This window comes from Gymnoscopelus microlampas (genome assembly GCF_963454915.1).
Source record: "Gymnoscopelus microlampas genome assembly, chromosome: 15".
NCBI classification, from domain to species: domain Eukaryota; kingdom Metazoa; phylum Chordata; class Actinopteri; order Myctophiformes; family Myctophidae; genus Gymnoscopelus; species Gymnoscopelus microlampas.
The window spans coordinates 10652394-10674629 of record NC_139952.1 but is presented as its reverse complement, the minus strand read 5'-3'; the positions used below and the strand labels follow the sequence as shown (position 1 = coordinate 10674629).

At 39.5% G+C, this 22236-nt stretch overlaps 1 protein-coding gene across 3 annotated transcripts in view; it reads left to right on the top strand.

Moving 5' to 3' along the window:
* The first annotated feature begins 8397 nt into the window (after positions 1-8397).
* LOC311062367 (uncharacterized protein) overlaps positions 8398-22236 on the top strand; it is a 166551-nt gene continuing 152712 nt past the window's right edge. The window contains exons 1-2 of one of the 3 annotated variants that reach the window (XR_014602492.1): positions 8398-8655; positions 15386-18955. Coding sequence is in view for 2 of the 3 variants with exons in the window: in XM_084081360.1 (XP_083937486.1) it covers positions 8502-8655; positions 15386-16326 (1095 nt within the window). In the remaining variant the exon portion in view is untranslated. Of the gene's footprint in view, positions 8656-15385; positions 19394-22236 lie in introns of those variants that run through there. The other 2 variants (XM_084081360.1, XM_084081359.1) reach the window with 2 other exon arrangements.

Here is a 22236-nt window from a genome sequence, read left to right as displayed (position 1 = left end):
CCGTCTTGAGTAGGTGAAGCGTAGGTGAGTAGGTGAAGCTAGCCGGTTCTCCTCAGTGGCTGGACCAATTGCTCTGATTTTGCACACAGCCATTGACCATTACCATCTGAACTTAACTGTGAAGCCCGTTTTTCAATTTCATCAAATCTCAGCTTCTTATTAGCGCTTTTGTGTCAAAGAATGTCGCCATGGTTACGGGGCTGCCCAGCTATGGGACGAACTTCCTCCCGGGTTGCCAGATCATGTGCGCATATCCCCCCACGGATGCGTCGACCGGGTATGGTCTAGTTTACAGTAATAGGTATAGCATTTTCGGATGTGTTCATATTCTTTTTAAGCTGCCTGTTCTTCATCGTATACTTGTATCCAAGACTTGAATGTGATTTAATATGAAATGTATTGTCCAGTCAGTATAACATGCTAATCTGATGAAGAGTTGTTATTATTTAAAACACATCTTAACTGTCTTCATGTGGTTAAAGATTTTACCAAACTGAAGAAGAAGAAGAATAGAAGAATCGAATCAGCTGATCTGCATATGAGAGGTGATAACAAATAGACAAAATGAAAACTGTATGACAACCTTTATTATGCTCTGCATTCATCAATCAGTCACAGTTATGAACAGGAATGAAACAGAACGTACAGTAAGTTACAAATTTCACTATGGTTCTGTGAATTCCTGGATGACTGCCAGTAATACCGGTCACTCGGAATATTTCAGGGCGAGAAGATTCTTAAAGGCCGGGGGTAGGCTATCACGTGCTTATGTAGCCAGGATGCACAGGTGGCGTACATGTCACATGACTTTGTTTATATTAAGACTCGACCTGTGTGAAGTGCGAGGGGCATTATTCACTACTGTTAACATCCTACTGGCAGTAATCCAGGAATTCACAGAACCATGATTACATTCCTAACTTACGTTAGTCACCCTGATGAAGGTATTGTTGGTGTATTTTTGTATTTTATGTGTATTTTATTCTTGCTATGCATTAGCAAGAGTGCCTTGGTCTCATCCCTTTTTTATTCTCATTTAGAATTTACAGTAATAGGTATATAATGTTCTGATGTGTTCATATTATTTTTAAGCTGCCTGTTCTTCATCATGTATACTTGTATCCAAGACTTGAATGTGATTTAATATGAAATGTATTGTCCAATCAGTATAACATATTAATCTGATTTGTTATTATTATTATTATTATTATTTAAAACACATATAACTGTCTTCATGTGGTTAAAGATTTGAACCGCAGAGATGATACAGCAGAGCAGAAGAGAAGAATCGAATCAGCTCATCTGCTCGGTAAGTATGAGAGGTGATAAATAGAGATAAATGTGTGTGTGTGCGTGTGTGTGTGTGCGTGTGTGTGTGTGTGTGTGTGTGTGTGTGTGTGTGTGTGTGTGTGTGTGTGTGTGTGTGTGTGTGTGTGTGTGTGTGTGTGTGTGTGTGTGTGTGTGCCCAAGAGTGTGCGAACGAAACATTTAATCAATTAGTCAAATACCCATATAGAGTTGATGGCATGAAACGTCTTCTGCAAACAGCAAGAGGGGAAATAGCGACACCCTCTAGACCATTAATGAGAGCTGCAGCTTTTTCATTATTTTCGCATTGGCTTCATATCCAGCGACGGAAACTTGCCGCTTGGAGAAAACTAGAATAGTGTGCTCCTTGGAGTGCAGGTCTCCACCAGGCCGTATTTTTGACTAAATCTGTAGGATTAGTAGCAAAAGGTGTGCATCTCTAAGAAAATAAAATGGTGGCGATGGAAATAGGCATGGCCTATGCAATACATGAAACTCGGGGGGGAAAAGTGTAGGACCTATGGTTCAAGAGTTATAGGCCAGAATGGGAAGGGCCTTGTTATGGTGCCACCATGAGGCCAATTTGTAAACTGTGGGGCAGAGGTTCTTCCTTGGCCCACTGGGAGTTTGCGTACAATGTTTTATGCCGATAGGGCCTCATTCCCGAAGCTGTTCATTAACATTAATTTCCTACTATATATTTTTTGTTTAATGTATGAGTAGGTAATAGTAATAGGAGAGGTTTATTGTCGGTATCAGCCAGAGCATGGGCATCTATCCCCATTTCACAATGCGCTAGATCACTGGGAGGTGGATTGCTGAGGTGGAGCGCAACACCTACCATCAGCTCCCAGTACTTATCGCATGACTTGCAACACACAAGCCATGCTACTCTTATGCTGAGTTGGCGGTGCCCGGGATTGAACGCATGAATTGTGGTCTAAAGGCAAGTGCTCTAATGACTGAGCTACCCAGTCTGATGTGTGATTCATGAAAGGGAGTGTAGAAGCTTGAATTGTTTGGATCACATGTGTATGAAATGATGAATCCCACCTGTTTGTAAATGGAAAATGCGATCATTTGCATTGTCCACGCCCCATTTAACACCATAAAAGGCAAAAATATCCAACTTCACCCAATGTGAAACCAACTTCACAGCGCTGAAGAAGTTCAATTGCGTTCAAAGTAATGCTCTCATGTGGAATGAGAATAAGAAGTTTAACTTCTTTTAAGTTTTACTTTTTAATAGAAAGTTTAACCTGCACGACCAAATAATAGGCTAATAAAACTTTAGGATTTCTAAATTGCTCACCTTTGCTGAGGTAAAAAGATGATGCTGGAATCCAGAGCATACAGGAACACCACTATACAGTAGAACCCGGGTGTTCCGAAGGCTTTCACGTTATCTAGTTTGACTGACAGGTCACCATGGTGAGCCCCAATTGTCATTACATCCATGTCATGGACTCCATACACAGTTATCTACTAAATCTCGATATATGGTGCTGACTGGCGCGTCTACGTCTGACACCATGGACTCCATATTTGGACATGCCTGACTTATCGCGACTTATCGCATCACAGAGGCGGTCGGCTAGACACAGCATCCTCAGAGAGCAGCCAGATCCAACAACGCTCCCAGGATTTCCAACAGTAGCCTACTCTTCTCATACAAGGACATTGGACACTGGACACCGGATTCAGGACAAGGACACATCAACGGACACAGGACACAGGACGGGACATGACAGATTAGACAGACATACTCCCATCGGGGATCAAGCTCAGCATCTACTGTGCGAGCCAAAATATCCTGTATCGCACAAAACTCTGTATGCTCATGCTCCTTTGGCTTGATCCACTAGATGCCTTGAACCACCTCCCGAACCACATGGGTTAGATATCCCGGTTTAAGTTCTAATCGGACACCACTGTGGCAGGTCCTAGTCCTATAGCCTTTGAATAACAGTCCTTTTCGTAGGTAGTATTTTACACCGGGGAACATAGGGATGACCCCGATGGATTATGGACCAGAGCTTTATTGATTACTGAGGGAAAATCTGACTTTTAGATTAACATATCCTATCCACTGTCCTACATCGGGTGGGGAATGGAGTAATGGACTAGATTTCATCCATACCGTAGCCTCATTACGGTGCCTGGTTCCCCCACTGGAGCATACTGCTGCGGGAGATTGAGATGGACAGCAGGGGCACTGGCATCACGGTGCCACGTTTACCCACTGGAGTGTACTGCTGCTGTTGATGGAGAAGGTTGGCAAGGAGCGCCAATATCCTGGTTCCAGATGAGCCATATGACAAAGTCCGATAATTCAGCTGGCAGAACCATCGCCCTGGTAGGCAGCTGGTGTTGAACGCCCATGGAATGTAACAAATCCAACGACTGCCGAGTGGACAAGTTCACATACAACACCACTTCTGAATGACTGCGACACCTGCAAAACAATCGACTCAGGGAGACGAAAGAAGGCATTACATACTGCCCCCTAAAATAGAGATCCAACAATTCCCCTCACCAACAGTACTTGGCAACAGTGGCGAGGGAAAACAGACCTTTAATGGGAAGAAACGGTGCCAGATTCCCCTACTGGAATGTGCTGCTGCTCTTGACTGAGTTGGGCAGAAGAGGATGCCACGAAATAGCGCTGCACTATCAATGTAGATTATAATCACGATGATTCATACATCTATGCAATTGCAATCTCATCAAAATGATTCCAATGACATCACGCTGTGTACATTCACATATTCGTATTTGCTATGGAGCAGGTCGAGCCCATAACAATACAGAACAAACAAATTAGAGGTGGTTGCTGAAACCACAAGTTTTGCAATTATTGCAATTATAAAATTGTGACGGCGTTGGCGTCACGATGTACAGTTGAAGTTTGCATGGGAACGTCACCCTGAAGAGAGTGGCGGACTACTACCGACTAGAGTGGATGAAGTTACTTTTTCTTTTCTGTGAAATCGAATTCCCTCATCTTTTTAGTGTCTTGAATTCACTCACTCGATGTGGGCTGGCTGACGAACCTCAATCCAACTAATATAGCACTTGAATATACAAAAATAACCTATAATATATATTAAATAATTGATATAAAACAAAATACGGCTGGCAGTAACATGCTGGGAGGGATTCAAGGAGTTTAAAGCTGGCCCTCCGCCTCCGAGACTCATTAGGGTCATGTCAACATGTCCCAAAAATATAATATTATGCCGAAAACAAGTGAAATAGATACAGACCAAAATATGATTACTGACGATGTCCAAATGTCTATGGTTTCTAAAGTTACATGTACAGTATATCTATTTCTATATGTTCTATAATAGAAACACAACTGACCCAGGATCACAGACATAAGCCACTGACAGAAAAAGACCAGCAACTGGAACAGAAAGATGAAGAGCTGAGGACGAGGGATGATGTCATCACTGGAACACAGCCTGGTGAGATTAAAAACCTCATCTCACTGCATGATTGGTCTGTCATTGGAGCTCAGCAGTCCATTTCTTTAAAAAGAAAAGCAAGAATAACTAAAACTTTTAGTTAGATTATTTTAATCATTGAACATTTTCTGAAAATATATTTTTAATTATTGAACATTTTCTGAAAATATAAAATGAGGCATAAGAGGACATAATTGGGTGTTTAGTTTGTGGCGCTAAGTCATATAGTTACAGCGTTGAATACCCAAATGTAAAAGGTAGCACACACAGATATTCAGGACACAGACAAATCAAAATGTCTCCAATTTATTCTGGCCACATCAACAAACATACTAATGTTCCAGCCTATTAGCCTTTACAGTAATAGAGCTCAGAAGAAGGCCGCTAGGCCTAAACATTAATATATTATCCTTCGTATTACTTTTTAATTATACCACTGATATTAAAATGTATCCCCTATCTTGTCTTCAAGGTGCATCCACAACTCAAAATCTGACAATGATTGAGTTCCAGGAAGCAGAGAAATGTCTGACAGCTGTGAGGACTGAGTTCATTAAAAGAGTCTCAGAGCCCAACCTGAATACTCTACTGGACAGACTTCTGAATAAGAAAGTAATGAATGATGAAGAAATTGAGTCAGTCAAAGTGAAATTAGAAAGGTCAGAAAAAGCACGGGAAGTTATTGACATGGTACGGAAAAAGGGAAACAAGGCGAGTTCAGACATGATTGGCATCCTTCATCAGCTGGACCCTAACGTTAGTGAACAGCTGTATTATTGTTACAACAGCGTAGAGACAGAGGCCCAGGTAGAAGTGAAACCTCAGAGGGGCAGGGAGGAGCTGATGAAGCACAAGGAAAAGGAGATGAGGGAGAAAGAGAAACACATCAGGGAAGAGAGGGATGAAGAGAAGAAAAGAGAGCTGGAACAAATGGAGGAGAGACTTAAACAGAAGGTGAGAACACCGAGCGAAGAGTTAGAGGAGATAAACAAACGTTCAGTGTTGGAGGAGGAGCATCTGAACTTATCGAAAAAGAGAGAAGACATATCAGTAGAAAGTGTAGACGAGAGAACATGTGAGGGAGGAGAAAGGAGAGAAGTGTCAAGGTGTAGGAGATGTTTTTGCTGTTGACTGTGTACAGAACAGTGAGCTTATGTCAGTTAATGAAGAGCAGAATCATTTTTAAATGTAATAAATGGGTATACTGTACTGTATGTAACACATGGTGTCTCTGTGTCAGCACATTACATACAGTAGCTCTCCTTAGCAAAGCTCATTCTATTTTAAATAGGTTCTATAGTTTCTGTTAATTCATGGATGATGCAACTTTGTTTTATGATTTTTGTTTTTAAAATTAAGGAAAACGTTTGATCATCCATATGAAAACTGTTCTTAACTAGGAACAATTTGGCAGATTTGTAGAAAAAAAAAACATATTCTAAACAGATTGGTTAAAATACAATGTGATACATTCATTAAAATATGTTAAAGGGATTCTAGGTAACTTGAAGCCTAAATTAAAAAAATATTGATATATATATATATATTGCATTTTCCCCCCTCTATCAGCCACTATATAATGCTGGGGTGTTTTCCTGCATTGAAACACAGTCCTCTGTCTGAAATATGTATTTTCCCTACTATTTATGTTTTGACATCTGGGTATCCGGGACGTAAATGAAATGAAGTGCATGTGCATGTGTGCGCGTCCGTGTGCATAGCCCAGCAAAAGTTGGCCAATCAGGTGGCGAGTTTGAGTGAAACCGAATGGAACGGGCGGCCATGTTTTCATGTCCGCTGTTTTTGGTTTTGGTTTTAAAACTTTAAAACTTATTTTTTGAGGCACGGAATTTACTTTTAAGATATCGTTTTGAATATAAAATAGAATGTTGTTGTTTAACTTAACTTCATATATGTGGTCAATTAATCATGACAGAGCCTATATAGAAATAAAAATTCAGAGAACCGGCAGGGGCGGGCAGTGACACGTATGTATCTGAATAAAGCAACCTATTTTCCGGCATAGCCCCTTCAAAAGTCCCCTTGTGTCATATTGGCTGGTGGTGGGGAAAATGAGCTGCTGATTGGCTGAAGGGGAACAAACTGCTGATTGGCTGAAGGGGTTGTCAGTCAACGGTACTAATTATTTGTTCGTTTTTTGATCTCTGAAGTTGCCTAGAACCCATTTAATCAACACACGTTTATTTTATGTATAATTGACTTTATGCAGAAGAAATAAAGAAAACATATCCCCTGTAATATAAATGAATAAAGTAAGTGCAATTTAAAGGAGAGAGATTGTGCAGTGAGTTGTATTGTGAAGCAATTGTATTGTCTTGTAAATGTATACTTCATCCACAAATGTACACAACATCTAGATAGTAATACCATGGTTGGGGTCTTTTATTTTAAACATCTTAGAGGGTTGTCTTCAAAAATGTTCAGTCCAAGGACCCCTAGAGAGAGATGAAGCAGGGACCCCTCCAGTATGTTGTATAAAATTGTGTTGCAGACTAAACTTTTTCATATATTTCATAGATGGCTTCACAGACTTGTTTGACGGCACTATCATGTTGAATAAATTCATGTTTTTTTGTTTAAAACAGATTAGGCCTACACATTAGTATATGTATTTTTGTATTTTCAGACATTATTTAACCAAGTCTCAATACTGTGTAAACTTCACCGTTGGCTCTGTACTTCTGTTTGCTCTATTTTCCCTCTACACCAAACGTCTATGCCAGAAAATATCAGATCTACAAGCTCACAACGGCTCGCAGCGCAAGGCGTTGTGAGCTTGTAGATCGGCAGTTTTTTGGCTAATGTTCCCCTCACTCCCCTCAGAATCATATCACACAAAGATCTGGAGGATCCCTGTAGTAACTCTGAGGACCCCCTGTTGAAGACCCCTGTCTTAGACTATGCTGACTATGCATGCATGTTGGCGGTGAGTGAGCCCATCAGTTGTCTGAGTCAACACTAGAGGGCAGCATAGGACTAAAAGTAAATACTTTTTTTAACCATCAACCTTGGTGGTATTCATACAGGTCAACTTACATTGATCTCTGCTGCACTTACATTGAGTCTATACTGACTTGAGATCTACTATAATAATATTAATAATACTTAAAAATATATACAAAAATATAACTGTCACCAGCACAGTCTTCCTCCTTGTCAGCCTCAAACAACACCAATCCTGTGTTTATATTAGTTTGGTCTTTGTTGAGAGTGGCCAGTTTTAACGTGGGTTACTTTATAGCCTTGGTATTGTAGGGGTGGGTGGCATTTCCTTTCCTTTGTTATCCATTTGATTATATTATGTTTATGTGTTTTTAGTGTCTTTTCTGTTTTCTGTTATTGTAGAGAAAGCTTTCGTTGAAAATAGCCGACCGACAAGCGTTGTGAGCTTGTCGATCTGCTATTTTCAGAGAAAGCTTTCCCCACAATACAGATGCTGGGGTTTAGTAAGTGGTTAAAGTAAAAAACTGCTGGACTGGTAAAACATCCACCCTCCCGAGCAGCAGGGCGGCGGTAGTGCGCCAACCCGCAGCAAAACATCAAGAAAGCCGGAAGTCGACCCGGAAGTGTTCAATGCCCATCCATTGCTTGCGTTTGTGTGAAACAAACTGGTAGAAAACATCTCTCTCTCGTTCCGTCGACATAAAACGACTTTCTGCGTGTCTGTTATTAATTATTTGGTCTAAACTAAACGAAATAGAAATGTGTGACATAGAGACTTTGAGGCTGTTCGTGAATGAACGGCTGACGGCCGTGGCTGAGGACATTTTAGCCGTGTTTGTCAGAACTCTGGTAGACTACCAGCAGCAACTAGACCTGCAATGGAGACATTCTGGAGTCACAGCTCAACAACAAGGTTTGTCATTACCTTTAATTACATGTTAACAAGCAGATTTGTAATTGTATATAACCTTTAAGCACGTATTAACAAGCCAGATTTGTAATTAAGCTACTAAAACGTGGCTTTAACATGAGTGGCTGGATGGTGTATGCCAGTGGTGTAAAGTAACTAAGTACATTTACTCAAGTACTGTATTTTAAGGTAGGGTAAGTGATATTTTTTGGTATATATATTATTTTGTTAAAAAGTTACTAAAGTACTATATTCTGATAGTAATCATTGCTACAGAGCGTTTGTTCGGTCACATGGGTCTCTCCAGCTCTTTAGTAAACAGAATATAGTACATTTTCAGGTAGGTGACAACATTTAAGCCAATCAGGAGAGAGCACTGAACATGCATTTTCTGTTTAATAAAGAGCTGGAGAGACATGGGAGACAAATTTTACTGAACACACACTCTATATCAATGAGTACTATCAGAATATAGAGCTATTTAACACTTATTTTAACCAAAGTAAATCACTTACCCTACTTTAAGTACAATTTTGAGGTATTTTGACTTTACTGGAGTATTTCCAATTTGCAATACTTTTACTTCTACTCCACTACATCTCAGAGGCAAATATTTTTCTTTTCCTCCACTATAAATTATTTGAAAACTAAGTTACTAGTTACTTTGTAGATTTGTATTATTACAAAACTGTATACTTTATTTGAAAATAGCAGATCTACAAGCTCACAAGGCATTGTGAGCTTGTAGATCTGCTATTTCAAAAGACGTGTATACATTTTGAACACAAATAGGACATTCTATATAATGAGTACTTTTACTTTTGGTACTTTGAGAACATTTTGATACTAATACTTTTGTACTTTAAGTAAATTTTGAATTCCGGACTTTTATTTGTAACAGAGTATTTATATATTGCAGTATGATACTTTTACATAAGTAAAACAGTTTTTGTACTTTTTCCACCACTGTGTATACCTTTCAACCAACAGAAATGCGTGTGTGAGGGATAATAGTCTGCTTTCCACCAGTTGTTTTTATTCATTGTATTTAATTAAGTTGATGAATGCTAATGCTTTATATAACAGCGGTTCTCAAACGTAATCGTGTCAAGGACCCCCAAATTAATATGTATTTGGCCATGGACCCCATCAGAGAGTATTATGTGCCAGTGTTTTTTATTTGTATATTTAAACTGACTCTGATGGTATATTAATTCATTTTGCTGAGGACTCCTGGAAGCCCCCTTGGGGCACCTAGACCCCACTTTGAGAACCACTGCTTTATAAAGTTGTTTATATTTGTTTCTCCACTAATTGACACCCAGTGCCAGTTGGTCTTCCTGTACACAAACATTAGAGAAAACACATGTTCTTAACGTAAACAAACATACAGAGTACCATCCCTCCCCCTAACAGTTGTTAGTCAAACATGACGCTTTCACTGTCATAAAACATAATAAAATGATAACATCAAAACCATAAGAGAAATAGCACAATTTATCACTTTAAGGAAAACGCTAGGTTTGTTAATGGGCACTTCATAAAATAGGAGTATTTTATTGTATTTTATGTATTAATTCTGCTTTATTTGCTGCTCTTGTTTCATGACTGTATTTGTTACTAACAAGCATACCGTTGATAATGAGTATGGCTATTTTACACACGCATAGGCTATATTATATCACTCACACAGTTATCCTGAAAACAGACACATTTTAGTTCTGTAGATTCTTTGTTAGGGATTTGTAAGTCCATCGTTTGTCACTTTTGAAGTGGAATTCTGGCCATTGGCTAGTGCTGTTGGATGAATGCCAGTTATTGCTCAGGAAACAAAGCAAATTGAATTAGTTAGAGGAAGAATAATCCAAGCATTTCAGAGGTTTATATGGCACGCACTCTTGACCCTTTTTAGATTTTAGCTATATACTTAACAGCAAGATATGTTTTTCTGAAAACTCTAGGCTTTAGAACAGTGGTTCTCAATAGCAGATATACAAGCTCACAGCAGGTCACTTCGTGCGGCACTGCAAGCTTGAACATCTGCTATTTTTTGAAAAATCTTGAAACTGTTTAATAAGTTCGAGTTTCTTTTAACACAAATCTTCTCTTCTGGGACTCTCCTGGCACACAACATTTTCAGATGGGGGGTCCCAGGCCAAATACATATAATTGTGGGGGTCATTGGCAAGAAAAAGTTTGAGAGCAGCATTTGTAGAATCGGCCTCAGGTCTTAATGGGTTAAACAAACAAACAAAACCGTCTTTTTCTGCTGGTGACACCAGGGTGGGCTCATCCATGGGTGGGCTCATTCTGGTTTTAACATGGCCAACAGGCAGAAAGTTGTAATCTAGATAGCATGTTATTTAGACAGACGCTAGTTGCATTGTTTACTATCCTATATAGTTCAATATACAGATTGTTTTGCTAGTATATTGTTTAGACTGATGCCAGGTTCTTGGTCTACCCCTTAATCTTTATATCTCAACGAATAGGCGGAAGGAACAAAACAAAATTCATTCTTTTCATTTAATTTTATACTTTGTCGTACAAAAAACTTGCATAAAAGAAAAAGGGGCTATCTACAAGCTCACAAGGTCTAATATCACTATGTGTTGTGTGAACGTGTAGATCTGCTATGGTTTGGCTTATATTGACTGGTGGATGTCTCAGAGTGGGAACACAGAGTGGGAATCTAAGGCACATTCGCTCTCACTATTTAAAGTTGAAATCCATATCTTATATGATCTACCACAGATTCGAACCCAGGTCCCCTGCGTGAGTTCTGAAATGTTTACTGTTGAGCAATAATGGACAGCCTTCTTGAGCAGAGGTTTAATTTAGTTTGACTTTGATGCAATACCTCTGGTCAACCAGTAGGTGTCCCACTTGACCACAGAAACTAAATGCCTCAATAGAAGAGCAGAGAGACTTAAGTATTCATATTGCATTAACATACTCTACCATACAGATTGCCTAAATTACGTTTTATTCACACAGTTAAAAAAGTTATGGATTGCAGATTTAAATAGCAAATATGTTCAATTTCAATTAGGTTGAATGTGTGTGTGTTTGTGTGTGTGTGTGTGTGTGTGTGTGTATATCTCTATAATTTTTTTTATATTGCTGCTATAGAGTGTTTGTTCAGGGCTATCCTTGTCTCTCTAGCTCTTTAGTAAACACATCATTAATTTTCAGGTGCTTTGCCTATTTCATCCAATCAGGAGAGTGCCTTCACCAGAAAGTGTAGAAGACATGTAAATGTAGTGTGTTTGCTGTTCCATAATGAATTAATGTGTCTGCCCACCAGACAACCCACCATCTAGGTTTGTTTATTGTCATCAATAAACAAACCAACATACTGTATAAGTGTTTACAGTGTGTCTGCACATTTCTAAAGTGACAATTTAAGTGCTTTTAAGACTTTTTAAGTACCCCTAACAATAATTAAAAATAAGACAAATAACAAATGGTCAAATATTACCTAAGAAAGAGGCAACATTTTTTTTAATGGCCGATCTACAAGCTTGTAGATCGGCTATTTTCACAATATTTCTCTGTGGAACTGAGTCAAACAACATTGTATGCAAGTGCTTGTCAGGTTGGGGGGGTCCTCAGTTCAAATATGATTATTTGGGGGGTTGTGGCCTGAACAGTTTGATAACCACTGATCTAGATGTATTGGTCTGGCCGATATATCGGTCACTATTCACATTTTGACAGCATTGGTTATGCAGCCGATATGTCCCGATTTCTAACCACTTTCAACCTTATGTCCCTACATCTTGGGCATTTATTTCTTGGTGAAAATGCTCAAAGGGTTTCAAAAAACTAAAAAAATAGCCAATCTACAAGCTCGTTTGGGATTAATTGTTTAAATTAAATAAATCCTAGTTAAAGCAGCACTATGTAACTTTCCTCTTCTACCCCGGATTTCAACCCGGTTTCCTGTGCAAGTGCTGAAATCTACCATTGCGCTAACATAGCCGACCTGCTTGCTCAGGGGATGAATTGAATCTTGTGAGGAAGGTAGTGCAGGCACATCCGTGGCCCAGGTGCAAGACAAGCAAAAGTATCATGAAAGAGAATAGAGTCTGCACACTGGTGATGCTGAAAAAGCTCCGCTGTATTTTTATTGCGTCAGCGCTTCGATCAGTTCAGATCTTCATCAGGACGTATAACGTCCATACATATACGTATGGTATATATCCTGATGAAGATCTGAATTGATCGAAACGTTGACGACGCAATATAACCACAACAGAGCTTTTTCAGCATCACCAGTGTGCAGACTCTATTCTCTTTTATTAATTGAATCTTGACCATCAGGTCAGGATGTGTGTCAGATCCTGTGTCTAGGTGAGACATGACCTTAAATCTTGAGCAGGGAGATAAAATACAACCACCCAAATTGTATGAGTTATATTGTAATAACATACTCTACCATATAGATGAGTTACATAGTGAGGCTATGTTCTCAAATATAAACTTTAATCAAATCTTACGTTTTCCCAAATCGATTAAGAAAATATTGCATTTTTCGACAAAATATTGGCCAAAACCGGTAATCGTCGTCTAGGACTCTCCAAAATCGGGATCAGCATCGGACTCAAAATGCGGGCATCGGTTTGGCTCTAGAACCATCCAGCTCTGTTTGCGCAACTTCAGGTAAAATGAATTAACATTACTGTTAATTTAGGTCTACTTAGCTTTAACATAGCAAGTGACTAATTTTTGACGTTTATTTAAATGTTCGTTACATTGTACCGGTACTCATGCAAACTACTGTAAATTAAGCTTGCTTCAAATTAGCTATTTAGCTTCAAAGCTAAGATGTGAGTACATTTTTAACCAGCAACTCAACAATAAAGGGATATTTAAATATATCTGCAACTTCCTGCTACCATTTTGAGTGCTTGCAACCTACATTCTCTTGTTAGGCAAATTTTATCCAACTAGAGGTTCGGGCCGCCCTCACATCTAGAGTTCATCGCACTGCAGATGGGCTCTGTCATAGTACCTTGTACCTGTCTGTCTGTGTCCTTTATGTGCCCACTGCCCATATATGGAGATCTCTGTATCTGTCATAGTGACGTGGCCGTGGTCCTGCCTATATATGTGCGTATCGGGTTTGTTTATGGTTATGTCTGAGTCAGTGACGTGGCTGTGTCAAAAAAATAATAATTATATCCTAGGTGGTTTGAAATGCGAATTCAATTCTGATTTAAAATTAAAAAAATCCAGTCTGGATGCTCTAGCCCAGTGGTTCTCAAACTTTTCAGACCGCAAAATAATCATATTTGCATTGGTGACCCCCCATCTGCAGTGCAAATCATCAACGCATCACTTCACGACATGCTGTGAGCTTGACTATTGTCTATCTTCACTACTTTGGGTCCCGGAGAGACGTCAGATTTCTCTTTTGGGTCTCTCGAGCTCAAGAGTTTCAGGAACCACTGGTTTATACAGTGCCAGGTCACAATGCTTGCTTGGGTATAGATTCTCTGTGCCTCAGAGGACGTACAACCCAGCATCACTCTTGCACCATCGCCTGCAAATGCAACCTACTGATCTGTAAGCAGTACTGGCAGTCAAACCCATGAGCTTTTAGGCCATCCAGTCCAAGACGCACCTTGCAATTGTTTCAGAATGGTCCATCAGGTCCAGAAATACTAAATGGGCGGCCGCTGATTTTGCTGTGCATTGCCTGTTCAAAATAAAAAAAATAAAAAGATACAACTAAAAGCAGATATGACAACTGAAATATACAAATAATTTACTGACATATTAACTAATTGTATACTTTTTAAAAGGTAAACATAGCAGAAATAGCTGATCTACACTTTTTGGAAAATGTTTGTAAATGTATGAACATTTTCCAACAACAATTATGCTAAAAGTATTGTGTTTGTCTCAAATAATTGTGATTTTGTAATAATTGTGACAGGCCTACCCCATTAATCCGAGGGACCATTATTTTGAGCTCTCTGACCAATGGTGCTTTGGAACAATGGGCCGTCAGACCAATGGCATGGCACCCTTTTGGCTGGACTCACACTTCAAGTAAACTGTCAATCGGGTGGCGGACTCATCAATTACTAATAGAGACCCAATTCAACCCCAGTTAGTTGCTGGCTGCTGCAATTCTACTAAATAAAAATGTTTGGAGTAAGGCCGGTCCTTTTTGGCGGTGTATATGCTGTCCGAAGGAGGACGGCTGTTGTAGCTTGTAAGTAGGCTGTGTTCATATTGCCACATATATAGACCCCTCCCCTGGTGGACCCCGGTCAATGAAGTACATGCTGTAGAGTTTTAAGTCGTGCGAGTGCGTGCGAACTCTGGTCGCATTGAACACCACGCGCACACCTTTTGGTGTAACAGTTGTAGAAATTGTGTACCACTATTGTTTAGTTTGAGAACAGCAAACAGCAGGAGTGTATCTTCTTTAAATTGATAGACCAGTGGGCAAGGAGCTTCAGAGAATAATTGCAGACTTATAATTTTAAATGTAATTAGACATTATCACGGTTTTATTGTTGGTGAATGAATCAACACAAACTAAATGTATTATGTATATACTGTATATATTGTAAACACAAACCTTTCACAATGTCAAAGAACACACAGATGGCTTTAGAAGTTTACCTCCAACCGTGACTAATAAAAAGGAAAAACAATGAAACGGTATGAATGTCTCTAAATTGATCACCGTTTGTCTCATTTTCTATTCGACTAGACTTCCTCCCTGGGTGTGAAGAGGAGATTTCCCCTAATCGGCAGAAGAGGAGCCCCATTCTGGTCCGGGAGGAACCAGAGCCTCTACAGATCAAACAGGAACAGGAGGAGCTACTTCTGAGACCCGAGGAGGCTGGTGGGTCAACGTTGGCATCTGTAGCAGTAATGACAAGTGGAGTTGATAATATAACCAGAGACACAGAGCCTGTAGCCAGCACCTCGACTCAACACATGAACTCAACACAGGACTATGGAATGTCACAACCAAGCAGTGAAGTCCAGCTCCTCTCTTCAAACTGTTCCGAATCCGACGTCACCGAAGACAGTGACGAGTGGGAGCCTGAGGAGACCAGCGAAGATCAGTCGGATCTTCGCTGGTCTCCGACATCGCACAAAACAAAAAATGCGAAAAGACAACCATCGCCGTTTTTAGGCAACAAGGTGCCCATGGACCTGAAATTAACCAAACAAACTGCATCATCCACAGCAAGTCATAGAGGGGAAACCTTTAGCCGTTCAAAGATTCAACGAGTTCAAGGGGGTTCGTTCATGATTCACTCATTCAAGTACAAGCAGCAAACGGTCGGTCAGTACAGCTGTACAGTTTGTGGTAAAGCGTTTAGTCGAAACGAAAGCCTGAAGAGGCACATGATGACGCACACAGGAGAGAAACCTTTTACTTGTCCGATTTGTAGCAAAGGTTGTGGGCAAATGAGTGACCTGAAGAAGCACATGAGGAGCCATACAGGGGAAAAGCCATTTACTTGTGAGGTTTGTGCTAAAAAGTTCACTCGTACTGAAACTCTGAAGAGGCACATGACCCTAACGCATACAGGGGACACACCGTTTTACTGTACAGTTTGTGGCGAACAATTTGGCCAAAGTGCAAGTCTAAAGAGCCACATGGAGATTCATGCAGGACAGAACCCTGGGCAACAGTGACACGTGCTTAAAGACGGCATCTGAGCTGAAACCCTCATAATGTAGACCAAACATGATCGGTCATTCTAATACAGAATGAGAAGTCATAGTTTTTGTTTTCTTGTTTTTGGGTCTATGTTTTGATATAATGTAAATATGGACTTCTGCAAACATTTTTGTTTTTTATCTTTAGCTGTAGTTGACCAAGACTAACCATGATTATTATTATTATACGATTCCCCCCCCATACACATCTCATGTAAACTCGATATAACCCGATATATACCAGTCTATCTCTTTCAATAGCCAGTAGTCATTGTGAAATGAACGTTTCAATGTTAACTTCTCAAACTCACCAACCTGAAAAGGCTGCTCTCTGCAGGACTGTATGCTGAAAACACTATTTTACACATTTGTTAATTGAAGAAAATAATCATTAAGTCTTTAGTCGAGGACGGCCCAAATTTGTAGTGGACTTAAGTCTAATGTGCAGTATGTAGTGTATAGTGTCAGCTGTTTTACTAATTAGTTTACATTAATCTAATGTTGGTAGGAAGACCATTAACTGTGACACTACAGTGCAATCTTGTTGGTTTTTAACTCGCAGGACTCATGTCAATAACATCTGAATCAGCTTGAGTTCATCAGGTGTAAGACTATGACTTTCTTAACATGAGAACATGAGTTTCGCTCAACTTTCAAGAGGATGCTAGCTCTTTGAGCAGGGCTCCAGCACCAAGGTTATTATAGATAACAAAATAACGGAAACTGGAATTGACAAAACATTTCAGTTAACTGAAATAAAACAGTAAACCATATACATAATGTCTTAATTTGATGGCATCCACTGCAATTAACATGGGAACCAGTGGGGACAGACACCGATCACAAATTGTTTTTTTTCCTCCATGAATTCCCTCTATTTCAAGTAGAAATATTGTACTTCGTTTGACTCGACTACATTTCCAGCAAGACTCTTGGGACCCAAACAATTATGAATTAACCACATAAGCCCTATTTAAAAAGTATTGAAAATAGACGATCTACAAGCTCTGCAAACTTGCAAGCTTGTAGATTCATATTTTTGATTTTTCAATTGTTCTAAATAAAATGTACCACGTAATTTGTACTTTTGAATGCGTGAGTATTCACTTAAATATATACTTTGTCCACCGCTGTTCGAAATCAGTTTTGAAAGCTCAGATGACAGCAAACACAGGCAACCAACAAAGTCCAGCTAAAGAAGGGGCAGAGACAGAATGGACTATACAGTACATCTTGTCAACATTGCAATGTACACAAAGTGCAATTTCGTGACATTGCAAAATAAGGCCAAGGTCAAATAGGCCAGTCCCATTGTGCTAAAAAACCCTTTCACTTCTTCATAGAAAATGAAAACTAGCAACGTTAGCATTTCCTATTACAAATCTGGAAGAAAAAAACCCAGTGCAGGCCATTCACACGGGTGTCATGTTGAGTCAGCCAGAGTATTGGACAACTGCCTTAATTTACCCTTTAACTAACACACACACACACACACACACACACTTGTATTTATTTTTGTAATTTACATTTTTAAAATATTGAAATATAGATATATGCAGATCTGGCATATATCTGATGAAATGACTATATAACTGGCTTTTAAAATATTGTAATGCTTATTATGGAAAAAAAAAGCAGTGTACATTTGTTTATGATGTAGATGTATATTGTATAGAGTGATGCTTACTGTACGTGGTTCCAAATACTTACTAGACAAAGGACCTGTATGTGAACAAGGATTACATAAGAAAAGTCTCACTTCTCAACACAGCCATTGTCTGTGTGATAACAGCCTCACGTTACTAGATAATTATTTAATAACATTCTAACATTCTTTAGTAGTGCGTATGTAATAACAGTCTTATCAGTGGTGCCTAGTTATGGTGAGATGGCACATAACTTTGTCAAAGCTGATGTCATTCTCTTGTTCATGTCTCATCCGCACCTCGTTGTCAATATCAGGCATGCAGGGTTGTAGGCTATATAGTACAGTGCAAACTTAAATTGGTCTGTATTCTGATAATCATTGCTACAGTGTTTGTTCAGTAATGGGTATCCAGCTCTTTAGTACAAAAAAAGTCTGGATACCAATTTAATCCAATCAGGAGAGAGAATTTGTACAGGGTACCAGATAAACACATGAAAATTAAGTAAAATGATGGAGAAAAAAAAAGAGACACATTTGAAACCGGTTCACTATTAAATTAAAGCTGAGAAATGGGTTCTCTTTCCCGTTGGGATGAAATTGGTGACCCACCTGGAAATATATTTCCTGTTTAGTAATCATTACTATCGGAGCTTCATCCTAAAAATAACTTTCAGCGCCTTAAGTAAACATGAACAAACATCAAATAAATGTTGCGCAAGAGGACAACTTATGCATATGAACAAATAATTACCATACACATAAATGTACATAATACACACATTATGCATATTAAAGTAGACCATATAGCAAGACTATAATAAGTTGTGCGATGTGCATATACCAGTTTACATATCTGGTTATGCTACATTATAACTGGTGACAAATAATTCACTGACAAAGGGATGTGGCAGGTGTTGTCCATGGCAGTTAATTGTGTCATGGTGGTGTTATACTTCTGTTGTCCCCTCCCCCCCCCTACACACACACAAGATTGCATGTTTGCTTTGACAAGAGGGTCCTCTCTACCTGTGATGTTTGTCAGCAGTGTGTATGTAACAACAGTCCCAACATGGTAACACTAGTGTGTGTAATAACAGTTCAACATGCTATCAGTGTAATAACTAGGGTGGGTATCATTCACATTTGATTTTTTTCTTTTTGTACTTTGCTCTCTCTGTAATATCACAAATGTCGTTTAAGTTGTAAAACAAAACAAAAAGCCACATTTCTCAGTTTCAGATGTGTTGTTTATTTGTAACATGTTATTTATTTAGAGCATGTTTTGTTGCAACAACACCGTGTATGAAAATGATTATTGTTTTACACTAATTATTTTACACTAATTATCCAAATACTTAATAAAACATGCTACGGCTGTAGCATTACCAGAAGGTGTGTGTGTGTGTGTGTGTGTGTGTGTGTGCGTTCGTTCTCAGTTTCTTACAGTCTGTGGGCAGCACCATAGATATATATAAAGGCTAGATGACTCACCCGTGCTGCTGGCCAATGGAGAACGACGTTGCCACATGGCGGCCATCTTGCAACAGTCATTCATAACATTATGTCTATGGCCATATATTATTGAAATAACCATAGTGTGCTCAATTTTCATCCGATTTTCAAACGGTTTGGTTTGTTGTAAACACCAAAGACGTAGTTTTCATATAAAATCCATGATTATAATTATAAGCATGCAGTATCATAACTACATATTTGGTGTTTACAACAAACCAAACCGTTTCAAAATCGGATGAAAATTGAGCACGCCATGGTTATTTCAATCATACATGGCCATAGACATAATGTTATGAATGACTGTTGCAAGATGGCTGTGGTTGAGCTACGCTTGCGCCGCCCCCTTGAGCCATCTAGCCTTTATATATATCTATGGGCAGCACCCACTGAAACTAGAGGTCCTCCATGGAGGATGTAAACGGTTGATCAGTAACATATTGTATGTGGACTTTATATGGAAATAGGGCAACTGAATACTAATGACAAAGTGATATTTTACCACCTTGTCCCTTGGAAAAGACATTCGTTCTGCTAAACCAGCTAACTCCACCGGAGTCAGCTGGTTTTGCTGACTCCATGCTCCACCCCCTTTTGACCTGACAATGAGGTTGGCCTCATTGAGAGCTTGGAGGTCCATTCAGCTGTTCTTATCAATGATGAACAAAACCTAACTCCACTTTTTTTCATTTCCTGAAAAATTAATATTTTGAAGTTAACTGGTTTCTGCCGGACAGCAGAGATATAAAGGTGCCTTTCACATCTAAAGTAGACTTAAAAGGCCCAGAGCAAGAACCAAATTGTTAAGTTATTAGATCATTAGGAAGTTGAGCGGCAATGAGGCACTCCGGTCAGGAGTATATTAGATAACAACCAATACAATAATAGGAATGAAATTTGCTGTCTCTGAAGCAGTGTTTCAGTAGTTGAATATGTTATTTAACACTGCAGTTTTTAGCGGTGCCAACCGCTCTATATCTGACTTTGTCTGTGTGTCCGTGTGTCCGTGTGTCCGTGTGTCTGTCCGTCTGTCCGGGTGTGTGTCTGTCCGGGTGTGTGTCCGAAAAACAAATATTGATGACAACATCAATACGGGGCTCATCAAAGGCACCGCTTCCTTCACACAGGGTGTGATTTTTGGGTGGTGCCAACCACCCCTATATCTGGCTTTGTCCGTGTGTCCGTATGTATGTATGTATGTATGTCTGTCCAATACAGGGTGTGATTTTTATTAGAAGCCTAGTACTAGTAGCCATTATTTGTGTTTATGTTTACAGTTAGTTGTTGGATTGTTTGTGCATGAATGTCGCCCTTTTGTCCGCTGTTCTATAGCTCTTTTCATCGGAGAGGCACTTTATAATCTGCTAATGAAGAATAGCTTCACTCCAGGTCCAGGACCCAAACAATCCTTAAAGGGATTGTAGGGAACATTAAGCCTAAATTTAAAAAATATGTATATATATATTTTTTGCATTTTCTCCCCTCTATCAGCCACTATATAATGATGCTGGGGTGTTTTCCTTCATTGAAACACAGTCCTCTGTCTGAAATCCGTATTTTCCCTTCTGTTTATGTTCATGTTGTTTATGTCCGGGTCGTAAATTAACGCACGCATGTGCGTGTCCGTGCGCGTCCGTGCCCGTATCAACTTTTTACTTTCGGTTTTTAAACGCTCTCAAACTTCTTTTTTGAGGCACATAATTTACTTTTAAAAAATCGTTTGGATAGAATTTAGTTGTTTAGCTTCATATATGTGGTCAATTTATCATGAAAGAGCCTATTTAAAAATATAAATTCAGAGAACCGTAGGGTCGGGCATTTCCGCGAATTGTATCCGCATAAGGCAACCTATTTTGGGCATGACTCATTTAAAAAGTCCCCCCTGCGTCCCCCCCTGGTGGTCGGGGAAAAGAACTGCTGGAGGGGCGGTGTTTGACAACAGTTTTTTTCTTTGATTATGTCTGAACTCCCTACAATGCCTTTAATATTTTTAGTGAGGGGACCTGGGTTCAAATCCCGGGTAGGACATGAAAGTTCTGGATTGCAGCCTTAAGTGTCAAGCAGATTTAAATACTGTTTGGATCAGGCCTTTGACCCTGACTGTGTAGTATCAAATGCCTAACACAGGGGTCTTTACGTGTGTTTCAGGCCAAGGATACATACTTAATGTGCCCTTTACTGAGCTTGTAGATCTGCTATTTTTGTCTGTGTCCCCCTCAGAAGGTTAACCACTTAAAACCCCCATATGGTTGAGCGGAGTCCCTCAAGGCTCTATGTATTTGCTTTTTTCCCTCTAAATAATAATAAAATAGCAGATCAACAAGCTCACAACGCGTTGCAACGCGTTGTGAGCTTGTTGATCTGCTATTTTCTCTCAGAATATGGATCCTAGGGTTTAAGTGGTTAATTGAAGACCCGTGGCCTAAGGCGTAATTCATTCGTGGGATTTTTTGAATCCTGAAATTCTGCATGACTAATTCTCAATTCTGCCATACTAATCCATGGCAATCCAATTGCCTCTTTGTTCTACTACTAAATCAATAAGTCTGATTAACCACTCAAGCCCTATTAATACAGGACAGATTTCAAAATACTCCTCACCAGCTACCTCTCTGAGTGGCCCTCCTCCACCACCACGGCCCCTCCCCTTCCCTCAGGTCAGGTGACGCCAACCTCCTGGTGGTCCCCAGGACAAAGCACCGGACCTGGGGTGACATTTTTTTTTT